Here is a 20485-nt window from a genome sequence, read left to right on the forward strand (position 1 = left end):
ACACTTTGACAGATGTCGAAAATGATATTTCAAAGATTATTACCATTTAAAAAAATATTCTTCAAATAGTTTTACGCAACTATATTCGGGTTATCTATATAAATAAAAATGAAACCCGTTTTCCGTTGTCACGACATAACATGAAAACGGCTTGACCGATTTGTCTGATTCTTTTTTTATAATATTCCTTGAAGTACGAGGATGGTTCGTACAGAGAGAAAAATTAAAAAATTGAGTGAAAAAGTCTAAAAACAACACTTTTCTATATTTCCATACAAAATATTCGTAATAATACTTAAAAGTCAATTTGAACTTTACTACCATATCGTAAAGTTCAAATGTTAGTGGAGGGGTTCCGGGATGGTAAATTTTTATTTTTTGACATAATGTATTTGTTTGTCTTATCAACTTTATTTTTTTATCTTACTAGCTAGATTCGGTGTCCCGAATAGCAGAATAAGTATTTAAAAAAAATAAAGAATCGACTGTGAGGCGGGACGATGTTCGCCAGGCCAGATAGTTATTTATAAAAGACACTCATAAATGTAAATCTTTATTACATTAAAAAATAACAATTCCAATTAGAAATTATGTACATCACAGAACAAAACAGCATTTTAAAATTAAATGTCAAGGTGCTGTGAACATACCTATGAAGATTGAACCATATAGTAAGTATTTTTCTAGGGTATATTCTGGGAGCTGCTATATTTAATAACTGCTATAAATAACAGCTTAGAAATAGCTACAAATCACTGTTACTGTAAAATAGTAGTGGATATTTATTACCCCATACAAAAATCATTAAAACCTACCAACTGCTATCATGTGAAATAATTGTGATATTCTATTACAGCCTCTTATACTAAAATCGGCGATCTCAATAAATACATCAAGATTGGTTTATCCGTTAGGTGGTTAGGCGCACTAGACCGCGACACTAAAATCTTAAAATGTTTAACATGAATCATCTTTTCTTTTATCTGCTACTTGCTCCGGTCTCCTTCCGAGTAGATCTCTTTTAACACATTTTTCATGCTGCGAAAACAAAATACAATATAATTTGATTATATTTATATATCTATCTCTTTTTATGACAGTTGAAACTAAATTTATCCTGTTTTTCAGGCATGTTCATCAACTATTCATAATATACTGACAAAAATTTATTTAAGGAGAACCCTTATCACGCTATTTTGCCAACATTGGGATTCAAATGATCTACAAGTTCAAAATCTTAAACCAAAAACAAAATTACAATTTTAAAATGTCCTTATAAACATAAATATGTATGGACCACAAAGTACAAATTGTTAAACCCATTCACGGCCCCATTACAAAACTAAAACATTTTATTAAATTTTAAAATGACCTTACATAGAGATCCGTATGTCAAAATCTTTAGCCAACAACAAAATGTTACCAGATTTCAAAACTATAAGAATTTCATGAATATTAAAAAACGTAACTAACCTCATCATCCGAAGAGTCGTCAGTGTCAGTGGATGTGTCCGTGTAATGTCCCAGACCGGGTAACACCGCAACAGACCTCATCGCTCCTAAGGTCTCCGACTCCACTACTATATTGCTTACACTGGAAAAAGCCATAAAAGGGTAATTATAATTAATTTTAGTCACCCGGAAATAACAAAACTAGTTTAGCTCTTTATCAAAGTTTAAAAAAAAAAAAAAAGTTTCCGCTGCTAAACTGCTGTCAAATGTGCTTTCTGGAAACAACTTGTTGCGACTATTAATCATAATTTGAATAAAGACCAAATAGTACGAAAATAATTAATATAGATTGGAGAAATCACCTATTATCATTTCCATTTTTCTGTGGTGGCGTGTCCTTGTCTTTTTCTCCTTCCATTTCACTTGCTTTCCTCTTTCTTACAACAACCTGAAATTATATTGAAATAAATTAGAATTTGAAACACATAGATAGATATATAAAACTGTGAAATAAAACAACTGTAAAATCTTTTATTATATAATAATAATCATAAGGATTTTTTTAAATATTAATTCTTATCAACAAGTTATTTCATAAGTAAAAAGGCTTACTATAAAGTTAACCATTAACTTGTTGATAAAAGGGCTTGGGACTAATGCTAGACAGGCTACTTCTAATTAATTTGCGATATTTTAAAATAAGTGATGTTTGATTTGCTATTTTAGATAATTTTTTATGCCGGCTTTTTCTCTCGGCCTACACCCTCTGTCTTCTTTGCCGATGAGTAGGGATGTCTACAGATTCAAATGTAATGGCGTGAATTAAGTGATACCTGTATCTTATGTTCCATAATAAACAATTTTTCTTTTATAAAATTATGGGCAAAAATATAAAGCTTCAACAAATTTCTGAAGACTTATTGAGTTTTGTGGCAGGGATATTATTAATATGCTTTGTTATTCAAAATCTGTTAAATTTTTACTATAACTGTTTGTATAATTTTTTTAGTTCAACATTCAGCTGGTAAATAATACTTACACCCTGCAATTTATTCTTCTGTTTTTGAGCTGCGGCAGGTGTAGTCCTTGCGGGTGCTAGTTGTGCACGGAGACGAATTATCTCCTCACTCTCTGCCAGGTTTGACACTCGCTCTCTGAAAATCCATTTAAATCCATTGGAAAAACGGGCAGGAAGCTCACCTGATGTTAAGTGATACTGCCGGTCATGGACACTCTCAATGCCAGAGGGCTCGCGAGTGCGTTGCCGGCCTTTTAAGAATTGGTACGCTCTTTTCTTGAAGAACCCTAAGTCGAATTGGCTCCACAAACTGCCTTGAAAAACGCTCAGTTGTGGAACGGCGGACGTCGAGTATTGCTGAAGTATCATTGAAATCCGAATATAATTAAAACAAAAAACATGATGCTTAGCTATTGCCTATGAGATATGTTCGTATATTGCACTGTTGATATGCACCAATTATTATTACACATTATTAAGGATTATTAATAAGATACTAAAACTAACATTAGCTTAAACCATCTTTCTCAACCATTTTTATGTTGTGACCCACGAAGAAGGTAAAAAGTTAAGTAAAACAGTCTTGCCACCCCTTCACTGTATCATTATAATATGTACATTAAAGGCACTATTTTTAATAAATCCTTTGTACCTATATTTCATTTGTATTTATTACTTTCAACACTCTGCAACCCCCTTTAAAACAAACTCAACCCCCCCACTTGAACAATGATGGCTTATACCAATTAGTAGTTCCTTGTTATTCAGCTCATTTTAACTCTATAAGCTGTGTTTCCTAACAGTCTATTATGATATATTGAAGTAAAACACTAACCTAAACTCCTGCATCTCTTTCTTCTCCTCAATACTGATCTGTTGTGCAACTTCTGCTTTTGTCCTCTCAACCAAGTCAAGGAAACCTACTTCATCATCATCAAGACCTCTTATCATGTTCTCTGAAAAATTATACCATTTCACAGATATTTTCTTTGTATTATTTTGTTATTCTTTCAACCTTCGAGCAGGATTAGACAACATAATATACTTTTTAATTTAATGGAATAAGCAACTAATAAGAATTAAAAATTAATGACTTACTAAGTTTGTGTGCCTCTTCAAATTCAGCTTCTTTTTTAAGCCTCTGTTCTTCCAAGCGTTGGTAGAGGGGTCGATTATCATAAGGCTCCTCCGGGGCCTCTGTTTAAACAATTATTTTCTATTGTTTATAGGTCTTTGATTAATATGGATAATAGTTCTTCCTTCAATATGCACACAAAAAAATAAGATATAAGATCATGATTGTTGACAGTGTTAGAACAGTTTCAGGAATTCGGGATGCTACTAAAGTTTACATAAACAGATATATAAAAAAGCATTTCACTAAATATACGATCATAAACAAAAAGTAGATAAATATTTGAGTAAAGTAGTAACATTAGCTTATTGTAATGAACCTTTAGGCTGATCTTCGGTGCGGACTTTTTCCCATTCTTCTTGTCGACGCCGCCGGGCCTCCAAGATTTCTGATTCCGATATAAATCCGGAACTCATGATGGATAAATTTTTAGTTTAAGTTGAAGCAGGTATGTACAGTTTTTAACCTCTGACAAGTTCTATGGAATGTTTTCAATTTTATTACAATTTCATATTTCAATGATCTCCGACCTCTCAAGTCTCAATTGTAAAACGTCACAGATTCCATTCTGTCAACTGTTAATGAAGTCACAGATAACAGACTTTGTTTTTTAATTAAGCATAACACATACTAACCCATTTTAATAAGGCTTCTGTTTTATCTATTTTTATGTCAATAAAAACTAAGGCATATATTATATACGTGATAAATAATTATTGTATCAAAAAAAATACTAATTACCGCTCGATTTATTTATTTAATAAAAACGTTGACAACAAACGATACTGGCCTGGAAGAGATAACTCTTAGTAACCAACGTAAATTAAAGCACCAAAAACGTCCTAAATAACATAAATCCTTTTTACGCATTAGGATGGCCTTAAAAAACAAATTTCTATGTTTATTTTTATTGTTATAGGTCTACCAGGATCTGATGGCAAATAGGGAAAAAAGAAATTGACGCTAGCAATACTGGGGAAATTGGAGTAAAACGTTTTGATACTTTTTTTTTTCTTATAGCGGCTGATTCTGTGTGTGATATATGCAAATTATATAAAAATTTATCCAATGATAATTTTTGAAAATGTGGCGAATGTGGGGTTTGAAATTTAGATGAAATTACTCTGTTCATGAGTTTATTAATTAATTAAGAACTTGAAAATGGTTTCAAATACTGCACATCCATAAAAAAGTCTTCAACGCAGTATTTATAATAAACCTTTCCTCCTGCATCTCAATTAACCGATCTTGTTCTATGAACTTATTTTCAATTTTTATTACATGTTCACAAGATTTTCGCTATTCATCGATCCCTATTTGAGAGAAAGAAACAGTGTAAAACTCATTTATCTTGTTTCTGATCAATTCTAAATCAAAACTATCCAAGTTTATTTGTGGTATAAGAAACCCCTGAAATAAACCAAAGTTTAGTATAAGTACATAATATAATACACACGAAGAATCCCATAAACCAAAGTATCAAGACGTGTCATGCCTACTAACCAGTCAACGCTTGCACATGGCTCAATATCGATGATTGTGTATGTTCTGCTTCTTGTTGATCAAGTATTCTTTGATAAACATTGAAAACAATATGTCTTGCTTGCGATCGAAGAGGTTTCTTCGACATTTTCATCACTTTTTAAAGGAAATTTGAAGCCAAACCAAAAACAATTCCTCGAAATTTTAGTTGACAGATGAAATTTTTCTTTTATTGCCATATGAAAATCGCTAATTTTTAAAAAAAAAATTTTACCATCAGATTCTGGTAGACCTATAGTTCAGTTTATATCATAGAGTACATTATACAAATATTGTATTTTAATTTTTAACTATAGAGAAAATTTGAAATATCTGTTGTCTGTCATCTGTGAATGTTTATAAAAAATAAAATGAAAAGCTAAATATTTAGACTAGAGTATTTTAATGTTAAAGAGTGGACAAATCAATATTATTTTGTTACTTGGTTGATATGTATAAGTAGAAAGTTTAAATTTATTTAAATTAAATTACTATCTACTTTACTTTAACAATACTGTTTTTAACAGTTAACCGTAATATCATTGTGGGAATAAATTATCAATTACGATGTCTGATGCCGACACAAAAGATGCAGTCGAAAACGAATATGTTGAGGATGGTTCTAATAAACTATTAGTAAAATGCAAATTTTGTGGTTCTAAAATTCTAGAACGGAATTCTGGAAAATTTGTCACAAAAGAGGTATGTTCATTTTCTTAGTTTAAAACCTAACCTATAATAATTAAAAAGGCTTTTGTCGTAAACGTATCACAGAATGTAGACTATACACTACAGTGTTATAGATTGTTGTGTTGTTAGGCATAATACTCCTTGTTTCACTTAATGTAAATAATATAATGTGCTTAACGTAAACAACAGACTACTAGTCTTAGACACATAAGCCAGACAAAAACTGAAGATAATTTATATTTACAGATTGATTTACCACTAATGGAACAAGATAAAAGAGCAGAGGCTAAAGTGCAATATGAAAAAATTAATCAATTTTTCTTTGTAGAAAACATGTATACTTTTGAAAACATAGGTTTTACACATACAATAGATAATTGTAAGTATTTAAGTTGTGCTGATTGTGATGCGGGGCCTGTTGGCTACTATAATATGGACACAAAACATAGTTATGTAGCATTGTCTAGAGTTAAACATGAATAAAATTAACATAATTATATTATAAAGTAAGAGTATCTCAAATTCAGCTTTCCTAATATGAATAAACTGGATATAAGCCTGAATACACAGTAAAAAACCTTTATTTTATATAATTATTTTACAAATGTTTTCAATATGAAAATTATGTTTTGGCAATTTCCAGAATGCATTGGACACATTTAAAAGAATTACTATATATTCTGATATTGTATAGATTTTTACTATTTTAAAACCTTTGCACACATTGTTGTTAATATAATGCTTTGAATTTATTAAAATATTTTTTATGTAAATTAGGTACATACTAAATACTTGGGTTGTCATTCCATGAGCATTTCACTTTTAATAATTTATGCTGAAATTAAATTACTTTTACTGTACTGTGCTTATTTATGTAAATAAATGTTATATAATAATTTGAAATCTGTTTTCATTTACCCTTTTATGCATTTCTACATAAAATTAGTAATGTGATATAATATATTATATCTACAGCTTTCTCTACAAAATTGTATCACACCATTGTAATTTCTCTTCAAAAAAGAACTATTTTAACTACTTTTCTTTATCTCAATAAATGACAATTGGTTTTATAATCCCAGCAAATAGATTCTTAGAGTTATATGTATTTCTTTACTGACAAGTCATAAGTGTACAATGTTACCTATATGATTAAATGATTTTTAAATTTTGGATTTTATGTAATATGTAGATTATAATCTCCCAATCATCAGAACATGAAATTATATCTCACCAATTTTGCCTCATATTAATGTTGACCAAGGTGCCCGGAGCGACATTATCATTATTTCATTGATACTAACTTTTATCAAGAAATATGTTATTCAGATGCTCAAACTTCGTCTTTCCGCATCTGTATTATCGATGTCCGTCGTAATATTTGGTTAAAGTAGTTTTCATTTAAAGTTTACCTTGTGATATAATCAAAAAATTCGAAAGTCCAGTATCGGTTTCCGTGGTGTAGCGGTTATCACATCTGCCTAACACGCAGAAGGCCCCCGGTTCGATCCCGGGCGGAAACATACTTTTTCATTTTTCATTGCCTTTTCTTAATGTGTGTAGTTTTACATTTCATATTAATAAAAAATATAACTAAAAGAGACACTATAAATAAATAGAACGCCCTTCTCTACCTTTTCATTTAGAATTGGTACTGTAATAAAAGTTAAGGTTTTAGAATTCCTATTAAGAAAATACAAGTCGATCTCACGGTTCAAAAGTCATGCATGCATAACACTTGCTTGCTTGTGGCTAGAAGATTAGCGTTACGATAAAAATTAGAACTTTTCTCAGTCCCCTCTTGTCACCATAACAGTTAAGTTACATATTGTTTATGCGTTATATTTAGTATCGAAAAATAATACTTTACATTGAGAGTTATAGATTCTCGACAGTTGACAGTTCACTTATGACACTTTATCAGATTAATGTAAATAAATAAATCTATACATCTAATCTAATAAAACTACCATTTTACATAAAGTGCTCATATATCTCACTCTTTTAATGGCGTAAACTTAGGGCCATATTCTGAAACGAGATTTAGTACGAGCTATATGATTTACGGAAGAAATAAATAACTATAAAACACGCCTTTAAAGCACATCAAACTAAAAAGGGAAAAATAATTCCTAATTTAGGCTGAAAATGGTAATGAACAAAAAATACTGGTATTATTGTGAAAAGCGTGGGGCGCTCTGTGCCATATTTTTCGTCTATCGAGCAACCCAACTATTGATGTGCTTTTAAAGCGTGTTTTATAGTTTTTTTAAACTATATTTATTTTCCACTTTTTAGTCCTAGCAGCAATACGTGTTATCTCACTTTAATCGTATTGCTTTGTGGACTTAAAAAAATTTCATTGTTTTTTTCGAGAAAAACCTATGAAATTATTATATATTGTCGCTGATTCTTTATAAATGTACAAAGTTTGAATTAAATCTGTCCGTTTAAAGTGGGTCAAAATGGAGTCCGAAGGAGTCGGTTACATACATACATACATACATACAGGTGAAGCTAATATAAAGCGTGTAAAAAGGTCCGTGCGTACAAAGTACACGTCACAAATGAAACTTCTTTGTAAATTAATTATTACTAAGGTAAAAGCCTTAATAGACGATCATGTATATGATCACTCCATGTATTTGTATATCTATATTCACACTCTTTACATACTGTATACGTGCTTATCATAATATAAATAAATCTGCGTTTACTGCACAAGACGTTATGGGACACAATTGCCATCTAAAGTTCTAATATGTAACTACTAAACGAATACATCAACCAATAGCGTGTATTTTTACTCGATCTCCCTTACTCTCTCTCAATCTTTCTCACTACAGCTCTCTCCCACCTCTCGCTCCATGGCACCGTGCGTGATGCGACGTTCGCTCTATCTCAATCGGTCTCCCTTTTCTTCGACAAAAACGCTGCACATCTTCGTGACGCTAATATTATTATTATTGCGTTTCATCCGTAAAAACTTAACCGCCTAAAGAAGTTTCACTTCAAAAATTAGATAAGGTGATTGCAAAACGTGCAAAACTACATAAGACATCATTAGACAAAAGTAATGGAACAAAGCTGATTACATTGCTTTGTTCCATTAATCATATTATGTAAACAATGAAACGGACAATTATAAAAAATAGGACACATGAAAAAGCCTTTTATTGGATCACCGCTTTTCTCGTAGCCTGTTAGAAAGCTGCTGACGTCAACACTCGTTACCTTCGTTACATAGAACGAGTCATCAGATTTATGCATCTCCGGAACTAGCAAGTAACGTGCCTACTGCCTACTGTTGAAGATTTTCTACAGATTGAATAATATTGTTTTCCTGTCCTTCTAATGGCTGCGAAATTGCCTGCTATTTTCCAATACTGTATACATAATTTGTAACATTCTTTACTATCAAGTAATGAGTTAGAATAAAAACATACTTTCCTTTAATATTTATATTATATATTAGGGGTATACAATCTTAAAATTAAAGCTATCGCGGAAAATGCTTAAGAAGAGTATCCATAGCGCTAAATCACGTTCACACCAACACATAACACAGCCGAATTAGGTATTACTTAGTTAGTGGTTACCTGGAAGACATTGCTCGAAAGCGATAAGGCCGCCAGTTGCACTCCTTTTTATTTAATTATGTCAATTGTATTAAATTACTGTATACACTAAACATGCAACGAAGTGTTAATATGTAATTGTATTTAATAATTGGTATTGTTTTTTTTCCTTTCGTAAGTGTTTGAACATTTTTGTATATGTATTCCATCTTTAGTATAATAGTTTTTGGTTATATATAATGCATGTTATCTGTAATACGAAATAAATGTCACTATAATAACTTTTAAAATACAAAATGTCTAGAAGCATTTAATCAACGCCTGCAAATATAATCTTTCTCATAAAAACAAAAATTATTTAAGTAGTAAGGAGTTATACTGTTAACCATAAACAATTTAGGTCACTCCCAATCTAGTGTGTCTACTACATATAGGAAATTGAATCGAACGTCTGAGAGGCATAGAGTTTCAAATATCCGCTGTGATAATAACTGTGACTTACGAGTAGTTCTCTTGTTTCAGCACGAATTATGTTTGAACGTTTGTAATTTCATATACGTTCCATGCGTTTCTAAAGATTTCCATAGAGTAATCTATCGTTACCATGGAGGATATTGTGTCCGTCGTTCAACCTAAAGTGAGGATCCTCAACCAGTCAAAACCCTGACCGGCCCTAAGACGGATAAGTTGTATATGTCACCGTAAAATTGTAAACACCGTTAGATTGTAATATATCTCGCGAGATTGTAAACTGTCGAAAGATTGTGAACCTCAACGAACTGCTTACAATTTAAGGTATTATAATTCGGTAGTTATATGAAATTGTTGGGAAGTAAAATTAATCTGTAATTGACCAAAGAAGTTTGAATGATAACTAAGTTAGTGTAGTACAATCTACCGAATAATACTACGTTAAATTGTAAGCAGTACGCTGAGGTTCACAATCTTTCGACAGTTTATAATCTCGCGAGATAGATTACAATCTAACGGTGTTTACAATTTTACGTTGACATATATATATCCTTCATCGTACTTATTCTTGCTGAATTTTATTTTATTGATAAAAGCTTGCCAACGCTCGGCACACTGCAACATTGGTAAAAGTACCACAATATACAAGGTTTAATGTGACAAGCACTTATAGGCGAGCATGACATACCTACTCGAAGAGATAATACAAAAACTAAACAAAATCGATCTTTAATCGATTCGATCGATCGATCGAGAGCAACTATGGATATCCAGATCTATCTCGCTTATCAGAATGCTCAATCTGGCCATCGGTGAACTTTGACCAAAACGCGTTCTGCGGAAAGGTATCTGGTATCTAGAGGGTACACGAAATTTAAATTTTAATAAAAGGTTGGCCAATCAACCTGGTTGTTAAATAGCTTTAATACAAACGATACATCAATTAATTTTCGAATGACAACATCTTAAAGTGTCCTAGCCTTGTTTCGTATAATGAAGATTGTAAGTGTCGCTACATTGTATACAGTCTATACCTGTTCAAGTATTTAAATATTATTACTATTATGCCTTATAAAACTAAAATGTTTACAACACAACAGAAAGTAATAACATTGCATTTAGATTGTATTACATTAAATAAAGTTTTGTGTTGGGTTGGAACTTTCAACTTTTGCTTGCTCACTACAGCTATGATATTATGCTCTGAACAGCGATTTTTAACTACATATTCGTCTTTTTCTGGAAAGTAGAGAAGTAGAAGAGAGTGCCCTAGAAAAGGGTGGATAGATAGTAGATATACATATAATCATTAAACTTTTTAAATTAAACTTTTTATCGACTTATGACATTTTCGGTACGTGTCGAGGCGAACGGGCAGGAGGCTCACCTGATTTTAAGTGATACTGTCACCCATGGACACTTTGCCAGAAGGCTCGCAAGTTCTCTCAAAGCCCGCGATAAAAGCAATAGCTTAAAAACCAGACCTCCATAAAACCAAAGAGGATAGTCATAAAATAAAGTATACAATTTTAAACCTGGCCGTTATATTATAACGCCATTAAATATAGAAAACGAATGTATATACATTTTTAATGGTATTAATAATATTCTCCATAGTCTTTGAACCGCGTAGTCATCAAAGGGATTGCATTATTAAGTCATATATAACTCTTAACGAAGCTACGTCCATCACCACTTGATAATTTGGTTTAATGAAACGATTATAAAGTGAATTATACATTATGTTAATTTCACGCAATTAGATATCTAATGTATATGAAGTATGTTATACAATGTTGACGTGAAATGGTTTTAGTTAGATTTTAAGCTGACTTTTACATATTTTTACTAGACTAGAACGAGAAAATCTTTGCTAGATTTTTATATAATGTTTTTAGAAACGCTTACAGACAATATTAAATATTGACAATTTGTTAGTCTCAAATGTTAAGGTCTCTGCCGTTAGGCTATGGAATTCACTTCCTGTCCCTATTCGCTTAGCCTCTTCTCTATCTTCCTTTAAATTTCTACTGTACAAACATTACCTCTCCATATCGCATCCTTAACATTCCCACCAATTACTACTACTAAAATCATCGTGATTCATGTGCAATTTTTATTTTTCATGTACCTATCCTTTTCTAGTTTAGTTTTTTTTGTTCCTGTTTAGTTTCGTCTTAATAACTACATATTATATGTATTATGTATTCTTGCTTACCTTATCTAATTTAATACATTTTTTTCAGGATAAAAGGCTTTTATTATTATTATTTACTTTCAAAATAGCTATTGGCTGAAGATCCTGAATATCCCTTTTTATTTTTTTATAGAACAGGGGGTAAACGTCCAGGAGTCTCCTGTCACCTGATGTTAAGTGACACCGCTATACCGCCCATGGACACTCACATTGTCAGAAGGCTCTCAAGTGCGTTGCTAATTTTTAAGAATTGGTTCGCTCTTTTCTTGAAGGACCCTAAGTCGAATTGATTCGAAAATACTTCAGTGGGCAGCTGGTTCCATAGTGGTGGTGCGCGGCAAAAACTGCCTTGAAAAACGCTCCGTTGTGGAACGACGGACGTTAAGATGATACAGGTGGAATTTAGTATTCTGCCTCGACGTCCGATGATGAAACTCAGCTGCAGGTATTAAAAAAGACCCTAAGACATCAAGGTGGCAATTGCAATAAATTGAGCCTCTATTCTACACAGTATTGTACACACGACGGAATTAAAGAAATGAGCGTATTTCTCCCTTAAATGGCGGCAATACCAGCGCTAACAAAATGGGTTTCCGTGTACTGTATCTACTTTTTAGATTTAAATACTAGCTGACCTGGCAAACGTCGTTTTGCCATGTACCTATATCATTTATAATAAAAAATAGGGGTTGATCGTAGAGGGGCGAAAATTAGGTGTTGTATGTATTTTTTAATGCTGTATCATAAAAAAATAATAAACATTTTTTTATCTACAATTTAAAAAAAAAATTAGGGGACTACCTTTAACATTTAGGGGGATGAAAAAAGTTAGATGTTGTCCGATTCTCAGACATCCAACATCCACACAAAATTTCATGAGAATCGGTCAAGCCGTTTCGGAGGAGTTTAACTACAAACACCGCGACACGAGAATTTTATATACTAGATTATAGGATGTATTTTGGCGGTACTTTTGATTTTATGTGACGGTAATATTTTATTTATATATTTGTACAAAATACAATGTAGCTTTTGTAGCCTTTTTTGTTGTATTCGATAAACGAAAGCGCAGTCATTTGCTAAAGTTTACAATTATGTCATAGGTGAGGTTTACACAATAATCGCCGGAACATATGAATGTTACGTGAACGTCATAAAATATTATACGATACCAGATATGTGTAACTTATATACAATATCTTAGAGTTTCAAAGTCGATGAGAAGCGCGAATTCTGACAATTGTCTGTCAAAATCCAATACACTTTTGACGTGCGTGAGTCTGACTTAGCGCTGAGTCGTTTCTGAACCGCTACCATTCCCAAATCCAATCCAGATCCAAAAAAAAGCATATCAGTTTACCCGTATGTTGGAATGGGATTATAATTCTGGCTTCCAAGCACGCGTTATGGATTCCATAATAATTGTCTATAAACAAATTTCTCGGAAACTAAGCCATCTCAAGGTCATTAAACTCAAGTATACCTATTAAAATTTAAGCAACTGTCGATGATTAATCGCTTCTGTACTTTATGTACGGGTACCTATTGCAGGGGCTTTCGATAGGCGTGACCAGGGTGTGACCAGGGTGAAAGTAAATGTCTGCTGGCCCAAAACCTATCTACATATGCAGAAAAGTACCTAGTAATAATATAGATTCAGCTGTGAGCTACTCTTCCAAACGTGGACGTTTACGAAAAGAGTCAAATCGAAGATAACTAGCGTCTAGAGAGCAATGGAGTGGAGCATCCTAGAAAAAAAAACAAAAAATTCGAAGTGTCACATCAGGTTGAAAACTAAGATCACCGACGCGCTAACCCGCGCCTTACAGCTTAAATGGAAATGGGCATATTATAAGGTGCACAGATAAAAGATGGAGCGCCGAAGCCACCCGCTGAAGAGGTCTTGCAGGGAAAAAAACGTGAGAGAACCACAAAAGCGATGGGCTGTCAACATGGTTAAGGTTTCTGAGGTGAAATGGATGGAAGAAGAACAGATCCAAATGTAAAGTTCAGGAGGAGTCCTTATACCCAAAAGGGGTTAATACTACAGAACACAAAGAAACGGAAATAACAATAACTAACGTACCTAATATAAAATTACAATTTTAATAGAAACAATTTCTATGAACCTGAAGGACCTTCTATATTTAACAAAAATCTTGTAAATACATTTTGATTAACCTTTAATCATAATAACATTGACCTTAATTTAAGATTTTACATAATCAATACAAAAATTGTAAATATTGCATAAGTTTATCATTGGTAATTTTAAGATGTATAAAGTCAACCGCAACATCATGGCCGCTATTATGACAAACTTAAAACACATACTTAGTCTGTGGGCCATGGTAAAGATAATAAATGTATTTTATTTTTATTTTTAATTGTCTTTGACCGTTGGTAGAGATGTCAAATGACTTGCCTTAGTATTTTTTTAAATACAGTTACTTAGAACGCATTTTATACGTTTACCAATCATAGTAAAAATAATTCAATTATACGAGTATATAATGTAAAAAAATGGGGTGCGTACAAAGTACACATGTCAGAAGTGAAACTTCTATGGCAAACTAATTTTTAACTCTTGTTCATATTTATTCAAATCTAAAACTTTAGTTTTCCGAGACTTAGAGGGAAGGAAAAAGGAAGATATGTTAGGAATTTAATTGTCATTAAAATATTAAAAGTGTCTAAACTTAATACAAATAATAAATTTAATTTTTTGAAATTTATTTCTTCGATAAAAAAACACTTGGCACAATATTTCATAAATTCTCTGTGCGAAATTTATAAATAGTATTTCTATAAGGTAATTCACCCTTCTCACTCTCTCTTAATCGGTCTCAATCACTCTTTCCTTTTTCTTCGACAAAAACGCTGCACGTCTTCGTGACGTTCCGTAAAATTTTATCCTCATGCGCCGAAAGAAGTTTCACTTCAAATATATAACAAAAAAACACATAAACGCCATCATAGCGTGCCTTTAGTATAAAACATTAATAATCGTGGTCATTCTAACATGTCATATAAAGATTTTGAAGATTAACGTCAATTTATATTAAAAATATGAATAGTTTTTCTATTATTAAAAAAAAGTTTTACAAACAAATTCAAGAGCATACAAGCTAAATACAGACAAGCGCAGTGTGTGTATTACATCAAATAATATAGATAATATTTAATAACAAAGTCTCACTTTACAGACATTTATTTATCTAAGGAAAGTATTTAAGAATTTAAATTAATTTAAATATGCTTATTAGTTTTCTCTTTTCGCACTTTTAGTATATTTATAAGAAAGTATTCATCAGAGCATAAACAATGACGTCAATTATGCTTGAATCCTAATATATCTAAAAATTAATTATCTGTTAGCTTGTACAAATACAGACTATGAGTTTCTATAGTGGATTTCCGTCGTTACGGGCAAAAACTTTAATGTAGATAAGACGCCGTATAGTCTGAAGGACATGATAAAGAAGAACATATACTATTTTACGATTACACACAAAAATATTTCATATAAGTTTATAAGCGCGATTGTATGTGACAACTTCACAAGCTAGTATCACAAAAATGTTAACTAAATTATGTATACCGGGAATAGCAGTTTTGTATGACATTGTCCCAGTTAAGTTCCAGGACTGCCTTGCGATTCTGTAACTCACTTTTCGAACTCACACAGCGGTTTTCACAGCGGCGGTCGCGCTCAAACCAGTCGTGAAGCAGTCATTTTACGATTTGGCATTCCGCGACCGCAACTGCGAAAACCGCTGTGTGAGTTCGAGATGTGAGTTACAGAATCGCAAGGCTGTACTCGGCGAAGTTAATTCTGTGAAAATTGTCTTAATAATTCTGAAGAACACTGACAGAAAAGAAATGTTTTACTAGATACATTAGGTTTTTTATTAATGTATAGAAAGCTGCCAATTTAATTAACATATAAATGAATTTGTTAAATTAAATAAAGGTGTAAATGTAATTAAAATATAATTCAGTGTAAAATAGTAGAAAGTAATTATGATTAAAATTATATCTACATATATCTATATTAATATTATAAACAGGAAAGATTTGTATGTTTGTATGTTTGTAACGAGTTGGCTCAAAAAGTACTGGACCGATTTTAAAAATTCTTTGACGATTTGAATGTTACATTATCACTGATTAATATAGGCTATTTTAATTGCAAGAAATAAATAAGGATCCCTACTAAAACTACAATAATGTTACCTAAGGTGTAAAAAAATGCCTATAAAATATCTTTCATCGCATGCGCTGCGAAAACTATGGATGATAGAACAAAAAAATGTTCCACAATATTACGCGGAGGACGCCTTTACGTAAAGGGGTTCCACTGACCCAATGGACAATGTTACAGAACGAAGTAAGGATATTGAGTAATAAGAAAAAATTTATATAAGTATGTTTATAATTTATATATATATATATCACCCAGAAGACCTATAGATTCTGTGACTCTTGATTAAGTGAAGAGTCTTTCCTGTCTTGAATATAGTCCAAATCCACGCGAGGAAATCTGCTGTTTTTTTTTTAGGAATCTAAGGTTTGGTTTCCAGGATGAACCTCAAGGTGCAGGTGGAGCGGAAGAAGACTATACAAACATTCCATAAGTGCGTTACCTCTTAAAATTAGCACCCTCTCTTCTTTTATAATTGTAACACCTAGTTCTTACGAGAGATGTCTACTGAGCAAATAAATGTGCTCCCTAATAGGATATCGCCTCAAAAAGCGAGAAGCAAAAGCGGCTGAATAACCGTGGAGATGGAATCTAAATAAAATGGCTCGGGTAGGTCTGGGCCTCAAATTTTTGTATCGATTTCATGATCATTTTTCAATCTAATAGGCATGCCAGTTTCCTCACGATGTATTACTTCACCGTTCGAGCGAATATTAAATTCGCACATAGAAAGAAAGTCCATTGGTGCGAAGCCGGCGATCGAACCTACGACCTCAGGGTTGAGAATCGCACGCTGTAGTCGCTAAGCCAACATTGCTCTAATTGTCTATAGGTTATCTAAATCTGTATATTTTCGTAATTGGTTTAATTTCTATTATATTTTTTATATGTAGCGTACTGCTACAATATGCCTTATGCCCAGACGTCGCGCGTCGGTCGTAACATTTTCCTAGTAAGGAATCAGTTGTTTTTAGTTTATAAACCTAAATATTAACTGAGGATTACCTTACATTTTAATATACGACCGCTGGGCAACAGTTAACACTTTCATTTATAAGCCAAAGAACAAAGATGATAGCGAAATTCATAAGACATTTATTTCTATTAAAATAAATATGCAATGAATAGTTTTGCAGTTAAAATTTGTTTCCTGGTAATTTGTTCCATCGTTTGATTATTCTGACGATAAGACAAATTCACCCAAGTAATTAACCGGCATTAATATTGTAATTTTTGTTATGCAATTTGTGTTTTATGCGCGTTTAAATTTCTAGGTCAACGACAATTTGTGAAGAGTAATGCGTACAGAGGTCTTTGAAAGATGTGAAAAGAGCGGGAAATGTAATTTTGCTACAGTATAGAAAAGGTCATAGATTATTTACGTAAAGGTATACATTTAAAAAAGATGTGTATATGTTACTGCAAAAGCTCGAACTGCAGTAAATCCTAAGATATTCCAGTAAAACCTAAGATCTACTAATTGCTAATGGTAAATGACCCAAAAGGTTTGCTATTCGAACTCTTACCACCATTCCGTTGGTAAATCTTAGGATTTACATTAATGGCACGGTAAATGTTGAAAAACAAAACATGACTAGCTTATGTAAGCATTATATTTGTATTTCGTTGTTAAATTCCAAATAGAGAACTACTGATCCAGTTAAATAGATATGATAGAGATTGAGATATTCAGAGACATACGTTAGGTGTTTTTTCAAAATAATTTAAATAAGTTGGTATTAGTTTGTACTTATTACTATCATATGATACCTTTCTAATACTATGTACTTGTTTTGTCTAATAGTTGATTAAAGTAAATAATTAAGAATTACTCATTGTTTTATTCCTAAAACCAACATTTACCAGCTGACAGTGGTAAAACCTAGCATATACTGAATTCAAATGGTAAAAGCTCGAAAAAATCGTCGTATTTTCAGAAATACTTACATTTACCAACTCGGTACGGTAAATCCTAAGACTTACACTTAAATCTTAAGATTAACCGTAGTTCGAGCTTTTACAGTAACATATAGATTTGACAATTGTCAATAATTACACAGATTATGGAGTTGTCAACTACAAAATATTAGATGTCTTCTTTTGATTTCCAATATCGATTTTATGAAAACTAAAGGAGATAACATACGACGCTGTGTTTTTGCGTATGTTCAAACATAGCTAAATGGACCAATTAAACTTATTTATGTTTTTTAAATGTAGTGATTTAAGCTAATATTTTCCTAATTCCGTCTGCAAAAACTTACCTTGAAGTTCAGGTACCTGTCATTGGAATTCTTCGCGAACAGATTACCTATCTAGATGACATATTTGGTAGTGGGCTAATCAATAAAAAAAAGTATTGTTAAGTGCCTATCTAATACCCAATCTGCATTATTAAGTAAAAATTACACTACTGAATGGTTATAAAAAAAATACGCCAGAGTTTTGGGTTCGATTATCGGCGAAATTCGTGCTTTCCAATAAAAATATTAATAAATCAGTACGTACGTACTCTTGCGCAATTAGGTGCAATCTAATCACGTGTAGGTAATTATATAACTCCTTTTTGAGCAGTCGCGTAAAAAGCTCAAGACGTCAATATTGCAACATTGATTGTCGAAGTGATAACATTTATTAACTTGTCTTTTGTTTAGCCGACATAATTCTAAATTGTTCTGAAACCAAATGGGTCTCTCTACATCTAATCTACTTTAAAAATTAAACATTTACTTACTTATAAAGAAACAGTTAAACATTTGACAGTGATAATTTTTACTAAAATTTAATCTTAAGGCAATTGGAGTTCTATTGAATAAATGGCTAAGCATACCTCAAACCTCAAGAAGTCCGTTTGAACTCTGGCTGCTGTGTGTATGCATGTCTTACTTGTAAATAAAAATGCTAAATGAAAAAGATTTGGAAATATGAGGTCAACCTTTAAACGGTTGTTGTGTTATTATTTAATATAGGAGTATTAGATGGTTCAAATTAAAATCTTAAATGAAGGTTTGACTTCCACTTGTTCCCACGAGAATGTAAGTGCGTGCTCCTATTTCACCATGCCTACCGCTGATAGAGGATTTTTTTTTTCTTTTTATTATTAATTAATTATTAATTACTTAAAGATGTTATGTGGAACGAAAACATTGCGAAGAATCCTTATACTCAAAAAAGTTGGCACAGATGGTTCGTTAGCCTCAAAAAATCTGAGGCACATGCCTAAAAGGTTGTAGAGCCATTGGTATATACATTTTGTGGAATGAACTCAGCATGTCCTCATTAGATGTCTTAATTAAAGTAAAAATAATTGAATTGCATGATTTATTAAAGCACTGTGATCCAGTTCGTTCAATAAAAAGAAACATAATTTGTTTAAGGAGTCCCTTTTGACTCGAAGCTAGCCTTCGTATGTTTCTCAACACTCAGAGCTTTTTTATTAATTAAGATCTTTGTTTTTTACACAATTGTTATACTCTTTATTGTCTAGGACTGAATTAAAAATACAATTTTATATAATTGTTATGTTTAAGGCTTCAAAGATGATTTACTCTGAACGCTGATAATCGAAATTGTCATCGATTCTAGTCTATGATGCCATAAACTACAAAGTCATATGTCATATGTCACACTTCAAATGTATTACACCGTCCTTTTTATACAGAGTTTTATGAATGTGTGAAAAGTGAATACTTTCGCTTATATTTGTGTGGGATTGTTACAATATTTTTATAATTTTCAAGGACATTTTTGTTTATTTGCTTATAATATACTAGTTGACTCGGCCAAGCGTTGCTGTGGCTAAGATTTTTGTTAGTAAACTATTCAAGAGAAATGGCAGGAGAACACCAATTCACCATGCTTTTTTGGTGGTTATGCCATTAAATTGTAACTTATGTGAAACGTTGGTATTTATTTTGATAAGGATCAATACCTAGGTACGAATAAAGAGCCTTTTCGTAACTATAAAAGATAGAGACATGCTGTCGCGACATTTTTTATAGATAGTGATGTGTCCAAAAAATTGTAATACATCATTTTGTTCTATCATTAATAGTTTTCGCAGCGCACACGATTGAAGGAAGTTTTTTGTTTATTTTTTTACACCTTGGGTTAGATTATTCAAGTTTTAGTATGGATCCCTATTTTTTTTGAAACATAGCCTACGTCACTCGGGAATAGTGTAGCTTGCTTACGGTGAAAGAATTTTTGAAATCGGTCC

At 32.0% G+C, this 20485-nt stretch overlaps 2 protein-coding genes, 1 long non-coding RNA gene and 1 other non-coding gene across 4 annotated transcripts; 2 read left to right on the forward strand and 2 right to left on the reverse strand.

The window, feature by feature from the left end:
• Window positions 1-540: 540 nt before the first annotated feature.
• On the reverse strand, window positions 541-4154 carry LOC125059662 (PSME3-interacting protein). Its single transcript, XM_047664181.1, has 7 exons — window positions 3925-4154; window positions 3569-3667; window positions 3306-3426; window positions 2492-2606; window positions 1815-1900; window positions 1474-1594; window positions 541-1038 (listed from the first exon to the last, which is right to left on the reverse strand). Exons 1-7 carry the CDS (start codon window positions 4019-4021, stop codon window positions 958-960), a joined length of 720 nt encoding a protein of 239 aa, XP_047520137.1. The 5' UTR covers window positions 4022-4154; the 3' UTR covers window positions 541-957.
• Window positions 4155-4724: 570 nt separating this feature from the next.
• On the reverse strand, window positions 4725-5378 carry LOC125059664. Its single transcript, XR_007118706.1, has 2 exons — window positions 5109-5378; window positions 4725-5015 (listed from the first exon to the last, which is right to left on the reverse strand). It is a non-coding gene; the product is annotated as an uncharacterized LOC125059664 (long non-coding RNA).
• Window positions 5379-5507: 129 nt separating this feature from the next.
• LOC125059663 (guanine nucleotide exchange factor MSS4 homolog) lies at window positions 5508-6719 on the forward strand. The gene is made up of 2 exons (XM_047664182.1): window positions 5508-5828; window positions 6063-6719. The coding sequence occupies exons 1-2, from the start codon at window positions 5694-5696 to the stop codon at window positions 6297-6299; spliced, it is 372 nt and encodes a 123-aa protein (XP_047520138.1). The 5' UTR covers window positions 5508-5693; the 3' UTR covers window positions 6300-6719.
• A 547-nt stretch (window positions 6720-7266) lies between these two features.
• Trnav-aac lies at window positions 7267-7339 on the forward strand. Its single transcript has one exon. It is a non-coding gene; the product is annotated as a tRNA-Val (tRNA).
• Window positions 7340-20485: the final 13146 nt, after the last annotated feature.

This window comes from Pieris napi, chromosome 20 (assembly GCF_905475465.1).
Source record: "Pieris napi chromosome 20, ilPieNapi1.2, whole genome shotgun sequence".
NCBI classification, from domain to species: domain Eukaryota; kingdom Metazoa; phylum Arthropoda; class Insecta; order Lepidoptera; family Pieridae; genus Pieris; species Pieris napi.

Excerpts from the sequence above, each read along its gene's own strand:
- LOC125059662 (XM_047664181.1), bottom strand. The coding sequence starts at position 4,021 with ATGAGTTCCGGATTTATATCGGAATCAGAAATCTTGGAGGCCCGGCGG. Across the intron at positions 2,607-3,305 it reads AAAGAGATGCAGGAGTTTAG|AGAGCGAGTGTCAAACCTGG; the intron begins GTTAGTGTTTTA and ends ATGGATTTTCAG. Across the intron at positions 1,039-1,473 it reads ACGACTCTTCGGATGATGAG|CATGAAAAATGTGTTAAAAG; the intron begins GTTAGTTACGTT and ends TTGTTTTCGCAG.
- LOC125059663 (XM_047664182.1), top strand. The coding sequence starts at position 5,694 with ATGTCTGATGCCGACACAAAAGATGCAGTCGAAAACGAATATGTTGAG. Across the intron at positions 5,829-6,062 it reads GAAAATTTGTCACAAAAGAG|ATTGATTTACCACTAATGGA; the intron begins GTATGTTCATTT and ends TTATATTTACAG.